At 38.0% G+C, this 23,036-nt stretch overlaps 1 protein-coding gene across 12 annotated transcripts in view; it reads left to right on the top strand.

Moving 5' to 3' along the window:
* The window catches only part of CTBP1 (C-terminal binding protein 1), a 244,656-nt gene extending 222,699 nt beyond the window's left edge, over window positions 1-21,957 (top strand). For 10 of the 12 annotated variants that reach the window (XM_030016178.2, XM_030016239.2, XM_030016246.1 and 7 more), the window contains 5 exons: window positions 4,699-4,913; window positions 8,864-8,994; window positions 11,187-11,314; window positions 14,788-14,905; window positions 20,482-21,957. In XM_030016178.2, the coding sequence (XP_029872038.1) occupies window positions 4,699-4,913; window positions 8,864-8,994; window positions 11,187-11,314; window positions 14,788-14,905; window positions 20,482-20,668 (779 nt within the window). In that variant the 3' untranslated portion in view covers window positions 20,669-21,957. The remainder of the gene's footprint in view (window positions 1-4,698; window positions 4,914-8,863; window positions 8,995-11,186; window positions 11,315-14,787; window positions 14,906-20,481) is intronic. The other 2 variants (XM_030016169.1, XM_030016194.2) reach the window with 1 other exon arrangement.
* The last annotated feature ends 1,079 nt before the right edge of the window (window positions 21,958-23,036 follow it).

Below are 23,036 nucleotides of genomic sequence, written 5' to 3'. Positions count from 1 at the left end.
ACTTAAACGTGTGCCATGTGCATATTTGCCAGAGATACCTGTCCTGTTGGCATTGCATTTTTTGTATTGCACAAATTCCAGACTGAGATTAGAAAAAAAATGTCATTCATTATTGACTTCCTTAAGTGAATTTTGTGTGTGTTGTTTTTGTTGTGAATGACTGAAAAGCACGGGGAAGCAAATGGATAATCAGATCACCAATATGTGTGTAACATTACATAAAAAGCTAGGTTTTGGTTTTAGTTTTAAAAAGCAAGCCTTTTGTTTGCATAGTATATTAAAAGGCTAGTAAAGTCTGATTTTAAAGGTACACATCTGTTGCAGTTATTAAGCAGTCATTTTCTCTAGCCTTTTATCGTTTCTATTTCTTTTCCTACAATAGAATAGTCACAATTTCAGGGAAAATTTTTTAAAGTCAGTTGTAAAAACTTCCACTGTTTTGTTTTTGTGCATGTATCTGAATAGCCACAACGTTTTGATTCTGACGTGTTCTAACAAACTCCTGTGTAGCTATGTATGAATGAAGAATAAAAATGTAGTCTTAGAAGATAGGGAAATGGGGCTGTACTAGGCTTCACATTTGAGCACTTCAGGCACTTAGGCTGTGATATATGCTCACTGCAAGAGGCTACCTGTCTCTAGTTTTAGACTAAAATGTGTATCTATAACCACCTTCAACAGACTGGTGCCCTTAGGTTATCTTTCTCTACTAGTGGCCTCTTCCCACATCTGTAGTTTTTCCTCGATTTATTATTTTATTATTTAGACATGTCAACGTAAGAAGTGATGAACCGTTAAGAGGCTATAAAGTGAATGTATCGCACACAAACCAAACAATTCTCATCATCTAAGTCCTTCTTTTCTCTAGTTCCGCGTAGTATTGCTGTTTCTGTCCTTTCTCATTAATGTGTGTCCAAGATCATCTCATATCTCAACCACAGCTATGTTTCTCTATTCTTGTCTTAAACTTGTGGTCTCTTCGGCAGAGGGTTGCTTAAATTTATGACTTTGCTGCTGCAACAGCTAACTCCAGACCATCTTCACATCTGTTCCTGGGCTTTTCTCTTGTTTTGCCAAAGAGAAACACCCTAGTTCTTGCCTATCTCTGTGCTAGGGAATGACTACGTCATTCCCTCCAAAGCTTCAGCTACTCACTTCCTTATCCGCTGGTCTAGCCAAGTTTCATGACTCACTTGCCTTTTTCTTTCCATCACCCATCACTTTTCTTTGCCTCCTCTCATGCATATTCCTGCTTTGACACTTGGTCTATCCTGCTTAATCCTATTACTCCGTGCTCCTCTAAAGTTAACCCCATCTCTCATCCTCTGCTTGTATAGAGCTTGAAGATAAGCAGAGACTCAACAGCATAATGCCTCCTTCATGTGCTTGTTGGATACCATCCGTCATTGTTTTGTTGTTTGGTTAGCCTCTGAGCTCCTTAGGGCAAAGCCTGTGTTTCTTTCTGTCTTTGTGAAGTGTGTGATTCTTTGAGCCTTACATAAATAATAATATCACATCATTAAACAGCTGTCTTTGTCACTTTCAATCTTTATTACTATCTAGTGTCCTATATTTCAAGTGATGCATCACAAGTGTGGGTAGTAAGCCCTGCATTAAAAAAAAAAAAAAGCTACCTTTTCACGTTATATCTAGAAATTTAGGGGTTTCTTTAAAAAGAATACTTACGAGCAGCAGCATGTAAGTACTTCAATGAATAGCTAGCTGGACCTGGTGCTGCTGTAATGATGATTTTACAGCAGCAAAGGCAGTGAAGTCACACTCCCTTCCCCTTCCTTCCCAGTTACAAATGCTGATGACTAATAGCTAATGCATTTCCTCACTCTGAGAGGTGAAATTCCTCCAAATACATTTGTCTCTGCATCTTAATGAATGTCATCGCTCAGTTTGTCTTTCCTCACCTGCTGTATTCTCTCAACAGGCCCAGATGTGGCCAAAATACTGATCTACATTATCAGACGATATTAAAGCTTAAGAGTTGGGTGGTATTACCATGCAATAAATGATGTACTCTTAGTAGTCCTACTAGCTCTCTTAATGTGCTCAGCAGGAAATGTAGCAAAATGGCACTCTCCATATTTCAGAGTTCTCCAAGAGGGAGGAAAAATTACCCAGATTCTCCATTACTGTTGCGTAGACAGGAAGGAGCTGCTAGGCAAAAGCATTTTTTCTTTCTATGGAAGTCTGCAGGCAGGGCATCAACATTTCCACGGTATCGAGGGCATTTTATAAAATTTTGTAATACCAGCATAGGATGCACATTCTTGGCCCAAGGTCTGAGCCAGGGGTCATTGACAACTGCAGCCACTCTACTGTCACGCTCAAATCGGGTCATTGGCAAGGTCAAGGTCAGAGACACCTACAAACTGGGAGACTTGAGGGGAGTGGACGGGTCAGACTGTAACAGGAGACCCAGGCGTTTTTGATGAGTCTCTCTTCACACTTCTGGTGTCACTGAAATGATGCACGGGCTTTGCTAGAGCTTTGTATAAATCTCTATTTTCTAAAATAGGATTTTGTTGCTTTCTGCTTTTTTTGCAATTGTATGCAACATGCATTTTCTGCATTCTTCCCACACTACAGACTAAGAAGTTTGTTTAGTATTTTGAACTTCAGAATTTGCCTTCCCTGGAAACAGCCATGAATATTCATAGCGATTGTATATGCTTTTAAGATAAGAGTTGTCCCAAAGGTGAGATGCTTTGTATGCTGTTCTGTTGTTCTTGATGTGCTGAGGTAGGTTTTGAGCCACCCCTCGTGCCCAGGAGAGTTGTAGATAATAAAGTTTTTCAGGAGAGGAAAAAAACGTCGTAGGTTTGTGGTTATACTGTATTGTCTGACTGTAGTTTAAAAAGGAATTGGCAAATTACATGTGTCCACCTGTGTATTTGTCTAACGACTGAGACTAAATATGAATTGTCAATTGTGGAAGAGTTTTATCCCATAAAATAATTGTAATAGGACAGTTCTGGCTAGAAGTACAAGTATGTGGTTCCCAAGTGTTTCAGAAGGAAACTTTGTGCACATTGAAGAAAGCTTTGGTTTATTAGCCTGGTTGCAATGAATGGAAAGCATAGCTTTAACTGGAGAGTCTGTTGTAAGAGATTTCACTGTCGTGAATCCCCTCAGGTATTAGTGTTGTAAGGAGTGTAAAAAAGAACAGATGACAGAATGTTGCATGTGAAAATGAATGGAGCTGGAGTAAAAGTGATATGCTTCGTTTAAAAAAAAAAAAAATTGTTTACAGTTGTGTGACTGATTCCTTGAGCTGTGAACATGCCAAAATTTGAAAATAATACAGTGTTTGTGCTGAAAATCGTCTAATTCAAGTTTATAGAAAAAACAGCTTGGAAAGCAAACAAATAACATGTATGCAAGTATTGAAATAAAAGATTTTGTAGAGTATTTTAACTTGGTGTCCCCAAAGAAAAGCAGACAGCCCCCATCAGATTAGCATACTGTTTAATATTCCAAGCACATCTGTCACTAAGCACTGCAGAATTGCTGTGTTCAGGTTAAATGATCAGCAAAAAACCTTTCTTTCTGTGGCTTCTTGAGTTTATTCAGAGAGAAACTGAAAAGCAAAGGGAAATCCCTTCAAGCACAATTGGAACGAGATGGGATTTCCCTGTGTTAACTTAATGCTTTTTTGAACAAACTCAGATGTTACAAAAGAAAACTTGTTGACTTCTTTTTTTTAAATGAGACATGATTATTATGGCGTGTCTAGTGATGCTTTTGAAATGTCTTTATCTAACATTTGTAATATTCTCACGTGAGTATTTAGCGTGTAGTCTTCTAGCCTGAAAAGTGTAGGAGTTCTTGTTCTTCAAAATACCCTTGCTCACTAGATGTACTCACTTTTTTTCCTCTGTGTTTTACTGGTAGTGTTTCAAAGGGACATACATGCCTCCTGACACATGTGGCATGGAGTCATGCCCAAAGAGCAGTTTCAGTCACAACTCTGAAATATGACAGTAAGGAAAGAGGAACAGAGAAAAGCTAAGGTCAGTGTGAATACCAAATGGTATCACACTCTTCTTAACTAGGTGCCGTATGAGGGACTGTATTTATTCATCATTTAGGTAGATGGATACAAAATTTTAGAGCCTCAGATGACAGGTTTCTTTTTAGGCATTATAATGCTGAAAGGATGTTATTCAAAAACGAAAGAAAATACTAGTTCAGAAAGGAGATTCCATGCATTGAGAGCGGTTGAGCTTCAGATTAAACAAATTGTCTTTTGTTGCATCCATTTTTGAGGATTAATTTTATAGCTTTTTATTAAAGCCAGCTGGTCCAACATGGGTAAGAGTAAGTCCTGGGCAGGATGTTCACAAGCAGTAGTGTTTTACCATAAACAGGCCCAGCAGGCAAGCCCTTGTATTACACAGATTCTTGCAGATTACGTGACATTTTTCTGGCTTTTCAGATCTCCAGTTGCAAAAGGTGCAAACCTCCTGCTTTGTTTTGAACAAAGCAGTGTGAAACAGCCCAGATGTAATGTTTCTGATCTTAGTGATGATTTCAAGTGGGATGGGAGCCACCTCTTTTTTTATCCTCTTCCAGTTGCTGTACGAAACGGTATGGCTTGATACAAGCATTTGCAGTAGGAAGGGGGAGGCTACCTTACACCAGCTGCTTCACATCTGTTCTCATTGCATGTTTATCTTGTTCTAGGGCGTGTTGGGCAAGCAGTAGCACTACGTGCCAAAGCCTTTGGCTTCAGTGTGATTTTCTATGACCCATACCTCTCAGATGGCATGGAGCGTGCTCTGGGACTGCAGCGGGTGAGCACTTTGCAGGACCTGCTGTTCCACAGTGACTGTGTTACCCTGCACTGCAACTTGAATGAACACAATCATCATCTTATCAATGACTTCACCATAAAGCAGGTAATAATCTCTGTGGGCACCTTCCACACTGGTGCTGGTGGCTGACACTGTATAGCGTTTATTTATGTAAACAGGCAGATTCTCATTTGAAAGAAATTTCTTTCCCTTTTGCTGCTTTAAGATCAAGCAGATTTATAACTGATGAGTAAATAGCTGGTGGCTTATGTTTTGTTGCTTTTATTGTCTTTTTTGCTCAGTAACATTGCACTTGTGGAAATAATTTGTTCTTCTTAATGTTGCTCAAATTTAATAAAGTTGCGTTTATGTAAAAGCACTTTTTCTATGTCTTCTAGTAGCTACTTTCTTTACCTGTGTATTTTCAGGTAGCAATTCTGCCTTTCACTCTAGTTCCTCAGTTTGAGTTCTTTAGATGTAATTTAAGGATTATGACTAAATGGCTCCCCCCTGTGCTCAGTCCTGATGCTTGCAGAGTGCTTCATGGATGGATCACATTTACAGCATTGCATTATTTGGAAAAATAATGTTTCTTGGAATTAGTACTAACCTCTCCCTAATGTTTTAGGTAATATTAAAATAATTTCAAAATCTAGGTGTAGTAACTGCTCTGTTATTGACTAATTTGATAGTAAGGTTTTTCATTAAATGTCTAGCTTCTGACTCCAACCTCAGTGTAGATAACAGCCAGAAATACAACATTGAGATGTAAGAATGCAGATAGTGTACAGGAAAGAAACTTTAAGATACAGTAGTTGATTTTGCTGTTCTTTATATATGTAGTGTTTGTATTTGTTGGTAACAATGACGGTAACACTCTTTTGCAGTAAAATCATTGCTTGGCTTCTGAGAAATAGTTTGTACCTACTACTCTTGAACTTTAGGAGAACTGAAGTAATGACTGAACATGTTCCACAGTCATGTAGGATCATGGCAGAAAACTGACAATATAACACACTTCTTGATTTGAGAGTTTAGGGATTTTGCCAATCCATCCCAACATAAAATCAGGGTTTGGGAATTGAAATTCTAAAAAATTAAGAAGTTTAAAATGCAAATGTCTTAAGAGAACAGAGCTCTGTCACCCTGCCCTGAACGCTCTCTTTTGTTGTGTGCTCAGGTACATTTAATGGTTATTACATGGTTAGATGTCTTTGCAAGCAGACATGTAGACCCAAACAGGATCACACTGAATTCAGTGGGACTGTCTGGACGCTTAGCTGTGGTCAATCATTATACAGGGGACTGTGAAACTTGGGCCAGTGTACCACAGGAAGGTTTTGAGTGGAGGTGGATAAATGCAATGTACTTTGGAGAGAGCTTAGTGCATTAATCAGAGAAACAAACAAAACAAAACATGTTAAAACTGAGTGATACCATCTGAAATGAAATGCATATAATAAAGTCTGTACTGGAAGGGACATCATAAGCATTTACCTTGCTATTTGTTATCCTTCATGATTAAAACGAGGATTAAAATGTTAGAAGATAGTTCTTGCTTTGGATAAAAGTTTGGATAAAGCAGTCTGTATTGTAACAGCTGATGTGAAAACCATAAAATTGTAACACCTCTGACTGCTTAGTTTGCGTAGAGCAGATCTTCTGAATATGAATCAAAAAGAGCAGAATAGCTTTTTTAGGCTGACAGATGTTAGAGTTGGCGTAAAATTTTTAGAGAGCGTTGCATGCCGTTTTTGTCCAATACTGCATGCTCATGTAATAACCAGTTTTAAACAAAGGACAGGGAAATATGGTGCATCTCATTTCACTGAAGTCTCGCCCGGAATTATGTTCAGAATCTGAAATTACATAACCTTAAAATGTCTTTGAAAATTTGGTGTCAGTCTTCTCTTTCAGTAGGTTTTCCTTTTAATTAGTCAGCATTCTGCCTAGCCATTGTGCTTGGCCTTGTAGTCCCAGAGGAGCTCAGAGAAGTCTTTCAAGCTTGTGTTTATTGAACCCATGGTAATCAAGTGCTCTTAAGAGAAGCTGAGGTCATCTTTGGTTTTACAGATTTGAGAAAAAGGCGCTGCAATTAAAACGCTATACATTTTATTTAAAGCAGCTATGCAGGTTTAGTGTAGGTGAATTTAACAGCAGTCAGCAGTTGTAGCTGTGAAGCTCTTTCAAGCTTCCACCCATTGTTAAGGGTCATCTCCAGCTGCATCCACCCTTATAGTTTATCATGAGTCATGTAATTCATTCCCACTAGAATGCATTTATGCAGCCATGTTCTGTTTGATTTGGACTTAGTACTAGCTTTAGAGTTTTGTATATAGTCCTAAAATGAAAACTCAAGCAAGGTTATTAAGGTTGGGCAGAAGATTTTAGCAGGGTTCACTTTGATTAAAATTTTGAAGTCCTTCAAAGGGCATATAAGTACACTAGGCTATACTTAAAACTCAAATTATCTATTTGCAAGAGCAGAAAAGTAGGAAGGGTGTATAAGCTCCCAGAAGCCTATATGGGATGTCTGCACAGCAGGTGTGATTGTCACTTGGGTGAGCCCTCCTGTGCTAGTTTTGATCTAGTTCTCTCAGCTGACTTAAGTAGTGGAGATGCAGTGATAGTTCCCATCAGGAACGTCTTGTTATTACTAGACCACCTTAAGATCATGCCACCGTTTTTCACTGTTCTAATTCCCAAGTTAATTAGATAAAACTAAAAGAAGTATCCCTTAGTTTTGCTCCTTAAGTCGACTTTGGTTTTGCTATACAGACGAGTAGATGGTTCTCCTGTGAGCCCAAGAGTCTGCAAATGGAGAGAGACAGGGCCACACTAAACCCAGAGTTGGCCAGTAAAATACAGTCATTGTTTTTTCTTATAGCCTTACTGCAAGCATATGCATGTTAATTGTTCAATATTTCCTATGATTTCATGTAAAAAAAATTCTCGTAGCTGACTTTCATCCAAACCTCCTTGTTGTTCATGAATTTGGTATTTCAAATCAGTCTTTCAGAGTAAGGATCCATTTACATAAGTTTTAGTTTGATGTGTAGGTTTCAACTAGTTGACTTGGTGTCAAAATGTTGGGGTTTTCTTGTTCTTGCAGTGAGAGATTGACTCAGTACAAAATGAGATTTTTATCATTCATCTTCATGTTTCCTGCTCTTCATAGGCTTACTTTCATGCACAGAAATGCTTCTGAGATCAGAAGCTGTGTTTGAGACATCTGGTAAAAGGTGAAGTATTAGGGTGGCTGGAAGCAGGATGTAGTAATTTATTTTTTTTCCGTACCATCTCTCTTATTTAAACCGCCACTTTGTTTTCATGTTGTGGATATATTATGGTGTAAATTATTGTAGTTCTCCCCACACAGTGTCATCTACAATGCTAATCTGCACAATGCACAGCACAGCTTCTCTCCTGGGCACACAGCGTTCTCAACCAAATTCATTTTCATGCCTTTTAATTGAATAATATACGAGTTCTTTAGACCTTTATTTGAAAAGTCTCACAGGGAGGAGGAAGCTGAAGTAACAAAAATAAATAAAACATAGATCTACTGTGTTTTGGCAACTAAAGGGAAAAGTGTTTGAAAATCCAGAAGCATTGGTTTTTCTTGAAAATTCATGTAGGCTTTTATTTGTGTGAAAGTTGAAAACTACAAAATATGAATTTGTTTAAGAATGTGCTGTAGTTTCTGTCTCATGCAATTTCACAGTGAAATAAAAAGGCATAAAATGATCTGTCACTTTCATATGCACAGTTGTATCTTTTGATCATGTTACTGCACAATATCTGAAACAACGCTTCTATTAAAAGACACTGCTTACAAGAAACAAAAGGTTATTAAGTGCTGTGAAATAGCATTTTATGTTAGAAGCATCACATTTTGTGGTACTTTCCAATGGAAAGGGAAGACAACTGTTACAGGTTAAACCAGCTGAATAGCCTTTGTTGTAATGGATGCTTCTTTTGAGTAAAAAATAATGCCACAACGATTTTATTTCATTTATTTTTATTTCATCATTCTTGTTTTTAACTTTCCCTAGATGAGACAAGGGGCTTTCCTGGTCAACACAGCTCGAGGTGGGTTAGTAGACGAAAAAGCACTTGCACAGGCCCTGAAGGAAGGAAGGATACGAGGGGCAGCCTTAGATGTACATGAGTCAGAACCATTCAGGTGCTTTTCCTTTTCTTTTCTTTTTATTTTGTTCACTTTCTTATTTTTAAGTCTTAGTGCATGATACAATCAACAACAACGAGTAAATTGAGTTTTCCCTTCATTTCCTAGCTAAATACTCCTTAGTAAAGCAACATGAATCTGTGCAGCACTGGACTAATGCAAATGTAGATGGAGCTTGTGTATGTGGTCAGAAGTGAAAAAAGTGACATCCAAGATTTAATTCCTTAAAAAAAAAAAAAAAAATCCAATGGGTTTATTTAGTAGAAATAGCAGGGACTTGGGTTCAAATCCTGGGCATGGCTTTGTATCATAGTTTTGAGGGGAGTGCTCCTTTGTCATTGATGCAACTCTGGAGGCAGCTAATGTTGATGTCTGAACAGACTCTTTCAGAAGGCAGAGTCGAGATTTGGTGTGAGAAGTAACTACTTTATGACACCTTTCTGGAGGAAAAGACATACTTTTGTTCAGATTGCCTCTGCAGGAAAGCCATAAACGTAACAGGTTGCAAAAAAAGTTAAGATAAGGAAAATGGTCAGAGTGCAGGTTTTGTTTTCTTCTACCCCGTCAGGGGAGTAGTAACTCTGCTGTCATTAGCAGAGCTGGTAGTAAAAGCCTTAGTTTTTGAATGACTGACTGAGAAGTCCAGTGTTTTAGGCAGAAATGTACCGCTCCCCAAAGTGGCATTGGTATTATGGTATCAGCACTCCTAATCAGAAACGAGCCTATTTGATGTGTCCTTGAGTCTTGAGCCTGACTTCTGAGTTAGAGTTACGAGAATAGACTGCTGTAGCTTAGTGCTTGTATGTGAGAAGCCTTTTTCAGTTGTTCAGTCTGGGCAGGGAGAAATGTTAATTTTATCTGGAACAATCCACATAAGTTTTTGAAGAGGAACAGATTCAGGACTTGAGGGCAGGTTGCATAGACTAGAGAGGACAGTCTCTCTTGTATCAGCTTGGGGGTGAATAGAAGCTCTAAAAAACTAGAATAGTATCCGTTTAGGTAGAATTTCTATGTCTACTGAGACACAATGCCACATCACAAATATTTAATTTTATTTATGCATACCCTGCATTCATTTACTTCTAAATGTAGTCATTACAATGCAGTAGTACTGTGCAAAGCCAGAGTCTAAACAGCTCAAGGGACTTTCAGCTACATACATTCTTCCCAATTCAGATCTCGGATCTGCACAAGCAGACCATTGCACCTATAGGAAGCCCCATTTACTGCATGGAGATGCCATCTGCAGAGATTCAGTTGCAGGATTACAGCCACAATTTCCTTTGGCTTCTGTGCTGCATGTCTATCTGATCGCAGCATGCAGCTCCTTATTCAAGAGTTTTGCCAGATATTCTGATGTTTATTGAACTACAGATGAAATCTATTACTTTATGAATTATGACCAACTCTGAAAGCACGCTTTTGTCTTAAAATATTTGTTCTCCTGTTGTTACAATTGGCTGTAAGATTATTAAAACTGGAAATAAACAGGAGGAGCAAGTTTCCATTATTTTCAGTTTCTTTACTCTGTATCTGTGATAGCACTTTTACACAGATTTATTGCTTTCCCTGAAAATCAATCTGTAAAGTAAATTTCCTTCTTTCCGTGGAGTTTCTATAAAGGAACAGGAATGAAAAAAACAGTTAAAAATAACAGGAAAAAAAACCCCTGAATTATCAAAAAAAAAAAAAAAGTTGAGGCTGCTGATGGACACACTTCTTATTTGGAAATAATTGTAAGATTTTGTCTTTAAATGTCACATTGACAGTGACTCTTGAGAGAACAGCTTTGTTGGCTAATGCAGTAAAACTGTGATGAAATGGGCAAATGGAATGGCAACCTGAATTGATTTGGGTCTTGCTTTATGCATTTCTGCACCAGAACTGGAGTGACAGTGCCTGTAGTTAGCAATAAGTGCATTGGACAGAAGCTAATGTTGCTACTAGACTTAGGTTCTACCCCTTGAGTCTATGAGAGGTGATTGTTGGTTATTTGTACCATGAATAGTGTATTAAATTAACTGACAGAATTAAAAAACAAACCCAACAAGGAATAGAAATGCAATTCTTTTCTGTTGTAGAAATTAATCTGTGTATGTACAAATCCATCTGGATCCCCCTCTTCTTCCCCCCCTTCTCTTCCCCCCAATATTTTTTGTCATTTGATCTTGTTTTAAATCTTCATTTAGCTTTAGTCAGGGCCCCTTGAAGGATGCACCAAACCTGATCTGTACCCCACATGCAGCCTGGTATAGTGAACAAGCCTCAATTGAGATGCGGGAGGAAGCAGCACGAGAGATCCGAAGGGCGATCACAGGTACTAACTCACCTTATTAGCTCCTTCAGTGTGTATTTCTTTTTAACAAACCTTTTCATTCTTCAGTCTTGAAAGATGCTGGAAAGAGCCAACCTTAGGTTTTGTTTACTGCTTCTAATATATGGGACATAGAAACAAGTAAATACCCACTAAGTCTATTCTCAGAACTAGAACAGATCATTTTGGAGGTTCATTGTAATTACAGAGAAGTCAGGCACTGCAAAATAAGTACTTTTTCCATATAACAGAAATGTACTTATATGTGAAAAATCCACTGCTCTTTTGTTGCTTGTAAATATTACCCATCTGATGGGTTTGACTGCAAGTCATCCAGATATTGCTGGTATTTTTCATACGTTTTCCTAGGTGCGCCCTTATACTTGTCATGAGCAGTTCTGTTCCCTTCAATCTTTTCTCTTTGGCTCCTTTGCATTTTCCAAAGTTCATCCACATTTGTCCTAGAGGACGGTCTGGAGTTTCAGTGTCTTTAAGGCTGTAATGCTCAGAGATAAAACACCTAGAGCTTCATGCTGTTCCTAGTAATGCTAATATTTCAACAACACATTCTCTACATCAAAACAAAGTTTTCAGTATTTTGTTGGGAGGATACTGCATTTTAGATGTTCCTGTCTTTAAAGCATTGCTAAAGAAGTCTGGCATTTTAAAGAGGAAAGTCTCTTTGTTATATAACTACCATGTAATTGTAAACTGTTCACATAAGAGAAAACAGTTATGTCTTGAACATGCACTGCTAATAAATAAAATGAGGAGAGTGAGCCATTTGGCATTGGTTTGAATCCCTTGTAGCCTAAAATAAAAGGAAGGATTTTCATACTGGAAAATGATTCATTAAGCACTAATGTTCTCTCTTTAGTAGGACTTTGCTGTTTTCCCCTTGGCAATATAGACTGAATGCTCTGCAGACATGAAGGGCCATCTGTGTCACCTTGAGAGTAGTTCAGTGCCAACACATTGCTCTGCTATACAAAAAGCACTAGCAGTAGCCTTTCCTGTATCTTGTGCCTAGAGAGGCTAGGCAATTTAGTTTCGTTTATGGCCTGTGCAGAAAGAAGACTCTCCTCTGGATGGTGATTAAAGGCAGCTCTTAAACTCCTGATCTGAATTGCCCTTTACAGTACTATTTCTCTGTGTTTTAGCGGTAACCTAAAGAATCTGACCATCCCTTTGCTGGAATTGGTCCTTGTGTTTATACTCCAGAAGAACTCTAATAGTACATTAATTAAGTTGTATAACTATTGCAAGCTCCCAAATAGCTCTGGGAGAGATTGCACAAACCAGCATACAATACCTACCTAGGGGAATGACTGATGTGCAAATAAGCATTAATAGACTATGGTCTGAAAACTGAATTAGAGTCAGCTATACGGAGCTAATTTTATGTTAAATATTGTGCAATAGCCCAAACATATGTGCCTAGGAAGACAGACCTATATTTTCTTAAAGTGTGTGATTGCGCTATCAGCGATCTGTATCATTGATTTGTATTGAAGCTGTCAGCACTTCAGTGTTTGCACATGGTTTGTAGTAAGATCAAACTGCAGCCAATGTTAGGGAGGTGAGAATGACATTGAATTGCAGTGAAACAAATGTAGGAAAGGTACAGGAAGTGTGGGATAAAGCTGGGTATGTGAAAGCCATAGGGGAACACAGAGGAGAGAGCGTGTAGAGAGAGAGAAAGTAATTGGAAAAAGGTGGACGATGAAGGAATGCAAGCTATGACTACCATCTGATGATAAAGATGTTAGGTGGTTCTGCTGTTACCAAAAAGTCAATGATGTTCTGATGTATAAAATAAAAATAATAAGCAGAGATTAAACATCTTTAAATATATTTTTGAACATCGAAACATGCAAAATATTAAATAAGGAGGACCACTGAAAACAGTAGTGGAAGAAACGGGAAGGCAAGCATGGCAAGTGAAAAGGTCGTTACAAGTTTTAAACAAATAAATAAATACTGTTTTGTAAGGGGAGACTAGTAGAACATGCCTACAGAAGTTAGCAAAATGAAGAATGAGAGGGGCAAGGAGGAAGACATGATTGCAGTTTAAAAATACTTGAGAAGGATAAACATCAGAAGAAGAAAGATACTGTTTAAATTTATGGACGATTTTGGCAGAAGTTTAGATGGCTGTATATTTCAGCTAAATTTAGAAGATGATTTCTAATCAGGAGAATGGTAGGAATTCACCCATAATGGGGCATTTACCTTATCTTGTCCGATATTGAACTAAGAAACCCTTTCGGCTTGTGCATAGGAGACGCAGGAAGTTTTAATGACATAAGCTCAAGTCATGGAGTAACAAGTATTTGATGGTATCCACTAGACAAAAAGCAATTCTGGGAAAAGTCTTTTTTACAGCCCCATTGTGGCCAGGCTGATGGATAGAAAGAGCAGGCAAAGAGTAGTGAAGTCCTTAATCAAATTTCCAGTAGGAAGTTGGAGACAAAAAGCCTGAATTCTTTAATGATGGAGCATGGTCAGTTTTTGAAAGTGTTTCTGGAGTACTGTTGCCAACAGTAGCAGTGGTAGACTCGAACTTACCTCTTTCTACCTCTGTGTGTGCAAATGCACAGTAAGATTAAACTATAGAAAAGATACATTAAAACAGATGTCGGAAAAAAAACAAAGGCTCCAATTGATCTCCCATTGAAATAGGTGGAAATATTCCTGTTGCCATGAAGAAAATGTGTGTCGTATCTGTTGATGTCATGTTTTGCAGGACTGGAGGTAGTTCTGCAGAAGACAGTCAGAGGCTTGTCCAGTATGTGCTGAATCAGGTTGACAGATTTTCCAGTATCTGTGTCTTAAAACTTCAGTTATACTTCAGAGGTTAAGCAAAAGTTTTGAAGAAATGAAGAAGGGAGTTTTCTGGTGTATTTTAATTTTTTGTAGGAATGAAAGAGATGGCTGAGGATTAATACATTATAGTAAATAAATGTGAAGAGCAATTGAGATAAAGAGGGGGAAGATCAGGAGGACAGGAAAAAAGTGTCGGTCGTATTCAGGTTTATGGCAAAATTCCATTCAGAATCCTACATTCTTCAATAAGTGTTTTTATTGCTGTTACACGTGGAGAGAAAAGGAGGAAGGTGAAGTTAAAGACAGAGAGCAGGAGGCTACATTACTGAATTTGAGTGGCAGCCATGCTCTGTATTCAAGTTTTAGCTTCTTGGAAAGCATGACTCTTGTTGATTATGGTTTTATTGAGACCCTGTATACAAATGACAAGAGAGACAGAGAAGTAAAAATTATGCAGAACATTTTAACCATTATTAACTAGGTCCCAGACAAAAGGAGAACAGCAAGGATCAAAAATAAGCTCTTAGTGTGACTTTATGTATTAATTTAAATATGCAAATATTTATAACTATTTTTAACATAGATACATTAAGAACATAAAGAACACAATTTTTATGTGTTTTTATTTTCTCTCCCTCGCTTCATCCTAGGTCGTATTCCAGACAGTCTGAAAAACTGTGTTAACAAAGATCACTTGACTGCAGCTACACATTGGGCCAGCATGGATCCCGGAGTTGTTCATCCAGAGCTTAATGGTGCTGCATACAGGTAAGTGTGCTGCAGGTGTAAAAGAAGTACTTCCTTAATTCAGAGGTATGTATTCCAGAATAAATAAAAGACCTTCCTCTTAATAAAAGGAGTGGTTTTGGGTTAGGCCCCAGCTATATTGTTTTCATAATTGTTGCATTCAGGAGAATGATCTTGTTTTGCTAGTTGAAGTCGGTCATGTAGTGCATAAGTACGTTTCCTTTTCTTATCTTTTTTGTGTGATTAGTAATACCTGAACAATATACAGTGTTTTGTATATTCCAGTAAAACACTTCTGGTCATCTCCAGTGAGTGCAGTGAAAGTTTATGTTTCTTTTGCTGAAGGTAATGATACAGCAGTGGGTTACAGAAAGACTTTTCAGTAATAAGCTATTGTTTTGCGGGTTTATGACCTCCAGACATACGAGAGAACAAATAACTCAGTAGTGAATACAGTGGAATAGCCTGTGATGATTATGAAAATATGTTTAAAATAGTGTTTTCTAAATTACACATCTAATTTTTAAGCAAAAGCATTGAGGGGCTTGATCTATGTATTCTCAATCAACTGTGAAAGCAGCTCTTAATAATTAATAGAAAGGGGCAATTTTTTTATGTCTAATATGTACGTTCCTTAGCTACTTTGTTTGCTTAAGAGTCTTTCTCTGTCCCTTTATCCCTAGCAGCTGTTCTAGCAGCAGACTTTTCCTAGTAGCCAGCTTCACACAATTTTTATTTATGAAAAATGTCTGCAATTTTTTATCTTCCAGTATGGTATTTACTCATAAATAGGATGAAAGTGGCCGAGAAAGCTACAGACAGCTGCTTCCCTCAGTGCCTTGAGGGAAGGGACAGTGCAGTACTTGCATTATTTTTTTTATACCTCTTTGTCCTAATTTTTCCACTGTCCTCCTTCATACATTTTTCTTATCTTTGTCCTTCTTTAGGAGGGGTGCCCCATACTTTTAATAGATAGCAGGATTTTTTTGTGTGTGTGTTACCCGGTATGAGAACCCAGCTGTGCACTGCTGAGAAGTGAAGCAAAGCTCTCGTGTCTCAATGACTTTTAACAGTCTCATCAGAAAGTGATGGAGAGATGACGGGGGGAGCGTCACCCCCCCTTTGCCATAATCTCCTTATATCAGTAGCCATAAGTGCACCAAAGGGAAAGAATAACTTTGATTTGATCAACACGCATATATCTCACATCACGTCAAGATGTTTATTTTTGGAAAAAGTACCCGTAGCCCTAAATATCTGAAGAACGGTGGTTTTATTTGCTTAAATGAAAAGTTCAAGCACATGTGCTCTCCTCCACAGAGCATGTGGTTTCATTGACTTCAGTTTGGAGTACTGAGGGTATAGCTGAATGCAGTTGAGGCTTAGAGGCAGGTGTTGCTGAACTGGGGGTAATAACTCCAACCCTGTCATGGCAGTTAGGAACAGGGTTGCGTGCCCAAATAAAATGCAGTTGTTTGTTCTCATTTTGGGGGTCACAAGTTGAGCAGAAGCAGGCTTCACAGCTAGAAATGGATTTTAACTTAGGAATGTTTTGGGAGTTAGTGATTTACAAGGTAAAGACCATATGTATTCAATTTAAGCAGGATAAAAACAGAACTGAATGCCTTTTTTAGACATTGTTTCAGTCAGTTTTTTCAATAAAGAAACCTCATTTTGGGAATTTTGAGGGAGAAGTTAAGGGTCATACAAAAAATATTGAAAGCTTCTTTTTGGGAGGGGTGATAGAATAGTGTTTGAGTGTGGGTAAAGGTAGTTACTATTTTGTGCAGTATAAAATAGGCGGAACTTCAAGCTCAGGCTTTATGAAGGAATTGGTTTCAGTAGCAGTGTTTGCTGATGCTTAATTCCTACCTGGATTAAGTATAAAATTTGAATTGATTGTTTGAAGCAAATTTTTCTGTCATTTCTTTGCAGTCCAAGATTACGTTCAACTAACTGAGTTCTGGAGTCTTTCACAGGCAGTATGATGTTTCAGATATGCTAATAACTGTATCATAGTCATGTAATTGCATTAAAAGATAAGACCTGGGTTAATAATTTCTGTGTTAAAAACTGCAGATAGCTCTAAAACTAACTAAAGTTTAAAGTTTAGTGAACTAAAGTTTAAAGTTTAGTGAACTAAAACTAACGAGGCTATTTTATTCTGGATGTATCACTCACTTGTATTTTGATGTAGGACAGAACTCTTAAATTATCAGATACTATCACAAGCAAAGAAGATTGAGCATTCATCAGCAGAATATAATCTGGGTCTTCTGAATATCATCGTATTCTGTGGAATACAGAACCATTTACTATGTGAAATGTAAGATGCCCTATCAACACAAAAGGTCAAGCGAACGGGACCTATCCCATGAGTAAAGATTAATGATATTCCTGAGAAGGAACTATTTGTAGTAGTCTCGGTGAAGCAGCATAATATACCCTGGTTTCGTGTTATTACTGAGCTGCCTGTTAAATAACCCCCTGCCATTTCCTCTGTCACAGAGCGTGCAGGTTATAGGCAAAGTGAAATTTGACAGCCAGTAAACAGTGATAGTGCAATTTATAGACATGTTGACATATCTCTCTGCCTTCTAACAGGTACTGAAGAGGTACTTGGATAAGAATAGTTACAAGTTGGTAATTCAGGAGTTAGTTCATGTTGAGGTATTTCACTGGTAATTTTCAGACTCTGTAATGTAACATAACAGCATGCACTTATATTTTTAAGCTCTTTTGGGACAGACTCAGTTTCTTGAACAGAGCTTAACATACTGAGTTCAAGGTGCTTCTGTAGTTTAAAAAATACAGGAGTTTAACACAGAAATCAAAGTTGCCTTTCGGTTGTAATTAAGAGTGCTACTGTATTTTTCTTTATAAGTTAAGATTATGTGGGTGAAGGGGAAGGAAAAGTATGAAGTAGCAGAGGAGGTGTAACTGATCTCTCGCTTCTGCTTTCACAAAAATTTTAATGCAGTGGACATTTTACCTGGAAAACGTTTCAACTTATGGCTGCCAGAGGAGGAAGATTGGGAGCAACTTCATGAAGTGCTAGAGGGAATGTATTTGCTGGTTAAGAATAGAAAAGCATAGCAACATAAGGGAAGGTTATGTAGGATAGAAATGCCCATGTGTAGAGGCTGTTGAGTTTATGTGCCCTCCTTTCAGGATTTGAACAACACTGATGATTCAATTAAAAAGGGACAAAAATTATGAAAAAAGAATGGCAAAATAAGATTAGGAGTTGTCAAGCAAACTACAGTTTCTGTAGAGGGCTATGTTGTCTGTCTTTTGGCTACTGCCACTGTGTAGCTTTAGGACGAGAAAAACAATTGTAAGGCTTTTGGAAGTTACTAAGTCTGTAGGAAGCCTGTATCTGAGGAGAGCTGCTGGCAGGTAGAATCCCAATTATTATAACTTGGTGTCCAAGGGGAATATTTTTATATACAGAAAGAATATTTGGAGTTGAAGAATTACAGATGTGTAGTTTGAATGGCTTAATGTGCTCATAAGGTAACTGTTGACACTTCTGATTCAGCACTGTCCGTTTTCACAAGGGGAGGCTCTGACTTTTCTTCCTGAGGGAAGCGCAGTTACAGAATTTGCTCTCTCCTTGATTTCTCCCAGCTCCGGTGTGTTGATGCTCAGGGAATATGTTGTTAGAAAGTAAAGATTGTGTTGGAAACGGTTGCTATGTTGGGCTTTTAAATGGAAGGTTTTGTCATTTCATGTGGTTTTTTTACGAAGCACCTAGAGTAACAGATAAGCTGTTTCAAAATTAAATTTGAATAAATGAAACAATAGCCAGTCTGACAGTTTTCACAGGAATTGAAGCAAATTTGATTAGCAAGATTCAAATTAAGGTACTGAAACAAGCAACTAATTCGGTTAGAAACTGCAAATTAATTCTAAGGAGCCTCGGGAGAGGAATTAGCATAGGGGAAGCCCTGTAAAGATGTATACAATTGAGAACAAAGTTCTCTGGCCTACAGGTGGTATGATCTTTCACATACTGGTTATCCATCCTAGATGACAGTCGGTGTTATGATCTGTAGGAGTCTTTCCCAGGATGACCGGGCCAGCATATGGTGTCTTTGTTGTTCCTGTGCCATGTCAGATAGCCATGCTGAGCCCCTCTGGCACAGTGTTGGCAAAAACCGGTTCCCGTGATATTTCTGTGGTGGAAGAAAAAACAACAAGTAAATGTGCTTTCATCCAGCTTTTTTCCTCCTCTGAGTTTTGCATAAGTTCTACACTAATTTTCTATCAGTTTGAGGGAACTTGGGATGAGCAGCACAAACACGCATTACTTTAGAGAAGATGGTACTGAAATGGGGTAAAATTCTCTGATGCATTCAGTGTTAAACTGATGAGAAGAAAATCAACAGCAGAGTAATGTGATAATTGAAAAAAGCTTGACAAGACTGCAAGTGCCTTTTCTCCCATTTAGTTCTAAGTAAATACTAGGGTAGCAAATACCACAGTGAGTAAGTGGTAGGTTTGTGTGTTCAGGTTTTTAAATGGATAACGGTCTCACTAGGATGCTTGGGTGAGCAGAATATAGCAAGAGAGAACAAGGGATGAGTGTGCAGCACTATGATGGGGAGGGGAGGCAAGGCAAAGGGCCATTGTTAAGTGGCTAGCGTGAGATCACTTGCAAATGGGTATTGAGGTATTTGGCTAAAAAGAAAACATTTCTGTTAAGAGTGTTCATGTGTAGCTGTTGTTTATATACAGTACTGTGAAATACCAGTGTTCATCAATTACAGCTGAACTTTGGGATTGAAACAGTAGATTTGCAAGATAATTTTTTTAGCCTGATAATACCAGAGCCATCATAAAATCAAGCTGAATCAGAGGATGATTTTTTTGTTGAATTCATAAAATATTTAGGCCTCGGTGTTCATCCAGGTAGAGTAAGAAATCTTTAGAACTGTCCATAGTTTTCGTGTTTGCATCTCTCTCTCTTGCAGTCTGCCTGAAGCACTTGTCCTCTGTATAACTAGTATTGGTTCTCTTTCAGACAAGTATAGTGGCAACTTTGACACTGAAAAAGTTACTCAGGTGCAGTAGGTTTGAATTTGTCATCTTAAGAGTGTGTGGGTATGATTGGTCTTTTGGGGAGCTATCAGAAAGCTACGACTGCAAGATTAGTTTAAAGAAATATTTTTCCAAACCACAACAATGAAATTTTAAAATTTCTGCATGAGAAAAAAAACTTCTGAAGGTCAACTTGAGGAAGAGTCATAGAGAACAGATAGGTGTTGCACGGAATTACTTCTTGTTGAGGTATACTTTGAGAGGAGCAAGACTTCCAGGTTGTTTCCTTTGCTATGCTGTCACTCATGCTATTAAATCTGAAATCTGAAGAAGCCATCTAGCAAACCTTTATTTCTCATTTGGGTAAGATACAGCATATTTTGCTTTCTTTAAGCAGCATCTGCATATGGTATCTCATCTGGAGCTTAACCAACTGTCTTTCTCCCTGGTCTGAAAACAAAAGAAGCATCTCTGTAGCTCTGGAAGGAGGCAAGGTGGGCTTTCCAGTTAGTCATCTCTTGGTTTTAATGTATGTTCTCGTTTTCTTCTCTCAGCAGGTATCCCCCAGGCGTTGTAAGTGTGGCTTCAACTGGCATACCTGCAGCAGTAGAAGGAATAGTCCCCAACCCTATGTCTTTATCACACGGCCTCCCTGCTGTAGCCCACCCGCCCCATGCTCCTTCTCCCGGCCAAACTGTCAAACCAGAAGCTGATAGAGACCACCCAAGCGACCAATTGTAGCCTACAAAAACAGCATTCCCAACATCGGAGATTTCAACTTCAGCGTGTGGAAAACAAACAAAACAAAACAAAACCCTGGATTTTGATTAAAGGCAAAACCATGAACTTACAGGAGGAGACGATTATTGGTTTAGAAACTGGTCCAATATACAGTATAAAAGGAAAAGGTGGGAGACAAAAAGAAGATTTGGAAACATTTTTTCCTCCGTATAAATTGTAGTTTGTCCCTGTCCAGTGGACTGATTCACTGTTTCTGTGTCCTATGGGTTCTTTGTTAAGCAAGAGAAGTTAGTAGTTAATTATATCATGAATGTACTTGTCTGTGTACAGTTTTTAGAACATTAAAAAGGGTTTGTTTGCTTAGCTGTCAACAAGGAAAAACATAAGGGAGGCATTCAACAAACCAATTTTGAGATTAAAAATCCTTTCTTTTATATTTTAAAACATGCCCAAAAATGAGGCAGTTGGCAAACTTCTCAGGACAATGAATTTTTCCCATTTTTCTTTCTACGCCACACAGTGCATTGTTTTTTCTACCTGCTTGTCTTATTTTTTAGAATAATTTAGTAAACAAAAGAAAAACAGTTTCTCCTAATTTTGGCATGAATTCCCTTATTTCAAAATGAAGACAACCTTGCAAAGAGATTTTGAGGAAAAACAAAATAAGGTTTTGTATAAACGAGCATTGTGCTTTTTGTCACCAGTTAAAGTATATATTATTGGTGGTATGCGAAAAAGGCACTAGACTACTGAAAAGTAGCAGCATTTCATTGCCTACATTGATTCCTTCCTGGTAATGTGGTAGGCTAGCAATATTTTTGGTTAAAATCATGTTTGTGACTGTAACCATTTGTATGAATTATTTTAAAGAAATAAAAATCCCAGACAAATATCATATGTGTAAAAAATTTTTATTTCTAGTAACTGTTTATTCAACTTTTATTAGGTTTCTTAGCTGTAATTTTTAAACAGATGCTGTCAAGTATTTCATTTCTAGCTTTACTTTGCTCTCTGTTGTTTGTAATACTGTCTTGGAAGCTTGAAAAATAAAAAAAAAAAATTCTTTCCATACCATTTTTCCCTTTACATTTCGTAAATGTTGATCTTTTTTCCTGTGTTTCTAATGGAGTTTGAAATTAAGATGGATTTTGATTTGTACACCGGCATCATCAGCTACAATATGGTAACAGCATTTATGCCACCACTGTGGGCAGAGCAGAGGAGGTACAACAGCAACACAACAATAATAATAATAATAATAATAATAAACGTCTTTTGCCGAAGTCCAACATGAGAAGTGTCCATTGTTTTATTTGCTTTTGTGATGATGGAAGCGTGCAGCAGGACGTAGTTGTATTTGCTACGTTGAAGGAGTTTGTTTCTTTGAGCACAGGCAGAAGTGTTTTCAAGGCAGGTTGGATTTCAGCTGGAAGCTGGTTTGGCCTTTCCTGTGCTCCTGGATAAGATGTCCTTCATCCCTACGCAGTTCACAAAAGCAAGACAAAAGTGTAGCTGCTGCAAGAAAGAAATCCAGGATGGGCAAAAGTGAACCTGAACGCAAACCTCCTCGGTGGTCTCTTGTCTATTTGTTCGCTATTAATCTGAACTAGTAACTGTGCACCTAAGGTTAGTGAGCTATTTTTATGGGATCTATGAAAAGTTACTGTCCCTCATTTCCCGCAAGTCTACAAAGTGGCTTCCACTTCTGTTAGGAAAATGTTAGGAGGCTGCAAATCAGGAAAGACTGAAACTTGCAGGTCTGTACCCAAGGAGCCCTATGTAAAGTGTAATTTTGTCTCCATGGAAGAGTGGAAGGTTTTTGCCTTGGAACATTTAGAGCCAAAACCATCATCCATTACAATTTATTTGATGGTAAAACCATTCCTATTCCCTCCATGAAACATAACAGAAAAGAGCCCTAAAGCTGCAGGTTATCCCAGCAAAGACACTTCTAGCAGCTTTGTGGCCAAAAACTTGGAAAAACCAAATGCAGTCTCCTGCAGTTGAAGTAGCATTTCATATTTCATTGATAATTCATGTTTTAAGTTGCTTCTTTGTCAGGCTGAAGATGCTTCTTTAACATATGTAAAACAAACATTTAACATCTGGCTGCAAAGAATCACTGACAGTCTCATTTGCAACTAAATTTCCTAAGGAAAACCAAGAGGGTGGGTTTTTTTTTTTCGTTCTCTTGCATCGGTTTGGATGTGGCTTATGTAAGTAAGCTTTGTTTCCAGTGAATCAATAAATTGATGAACTAGAAATGAAGGCACCATTATTTATTGCGTGCAGTTCTCAGGCTCAGTTCTGAAGCTTGCTGTCCTTCAACTGCATATTTTTGAGCCGTCATCTGTGCTTGCTCAGGCAC

Source organism: Aquila chrysaetos, chromosome 1 (genome assembly GCF_900496995.4).
Source record: "Aquila chrysaetos chrysaetos chromosome 1, bAquChr1.4, whole genome shotgun sequence".
NCBI lineage: Eukaryota > Metazoa > Chordata > Aves > Accipitriformes > Accipitridae > Aquila > Aquila chrysaetos.
Note: the sequence above shows the minus strand (reverse complement) of the source record. Positions and strands in the feature narration are given on the sequence as shown.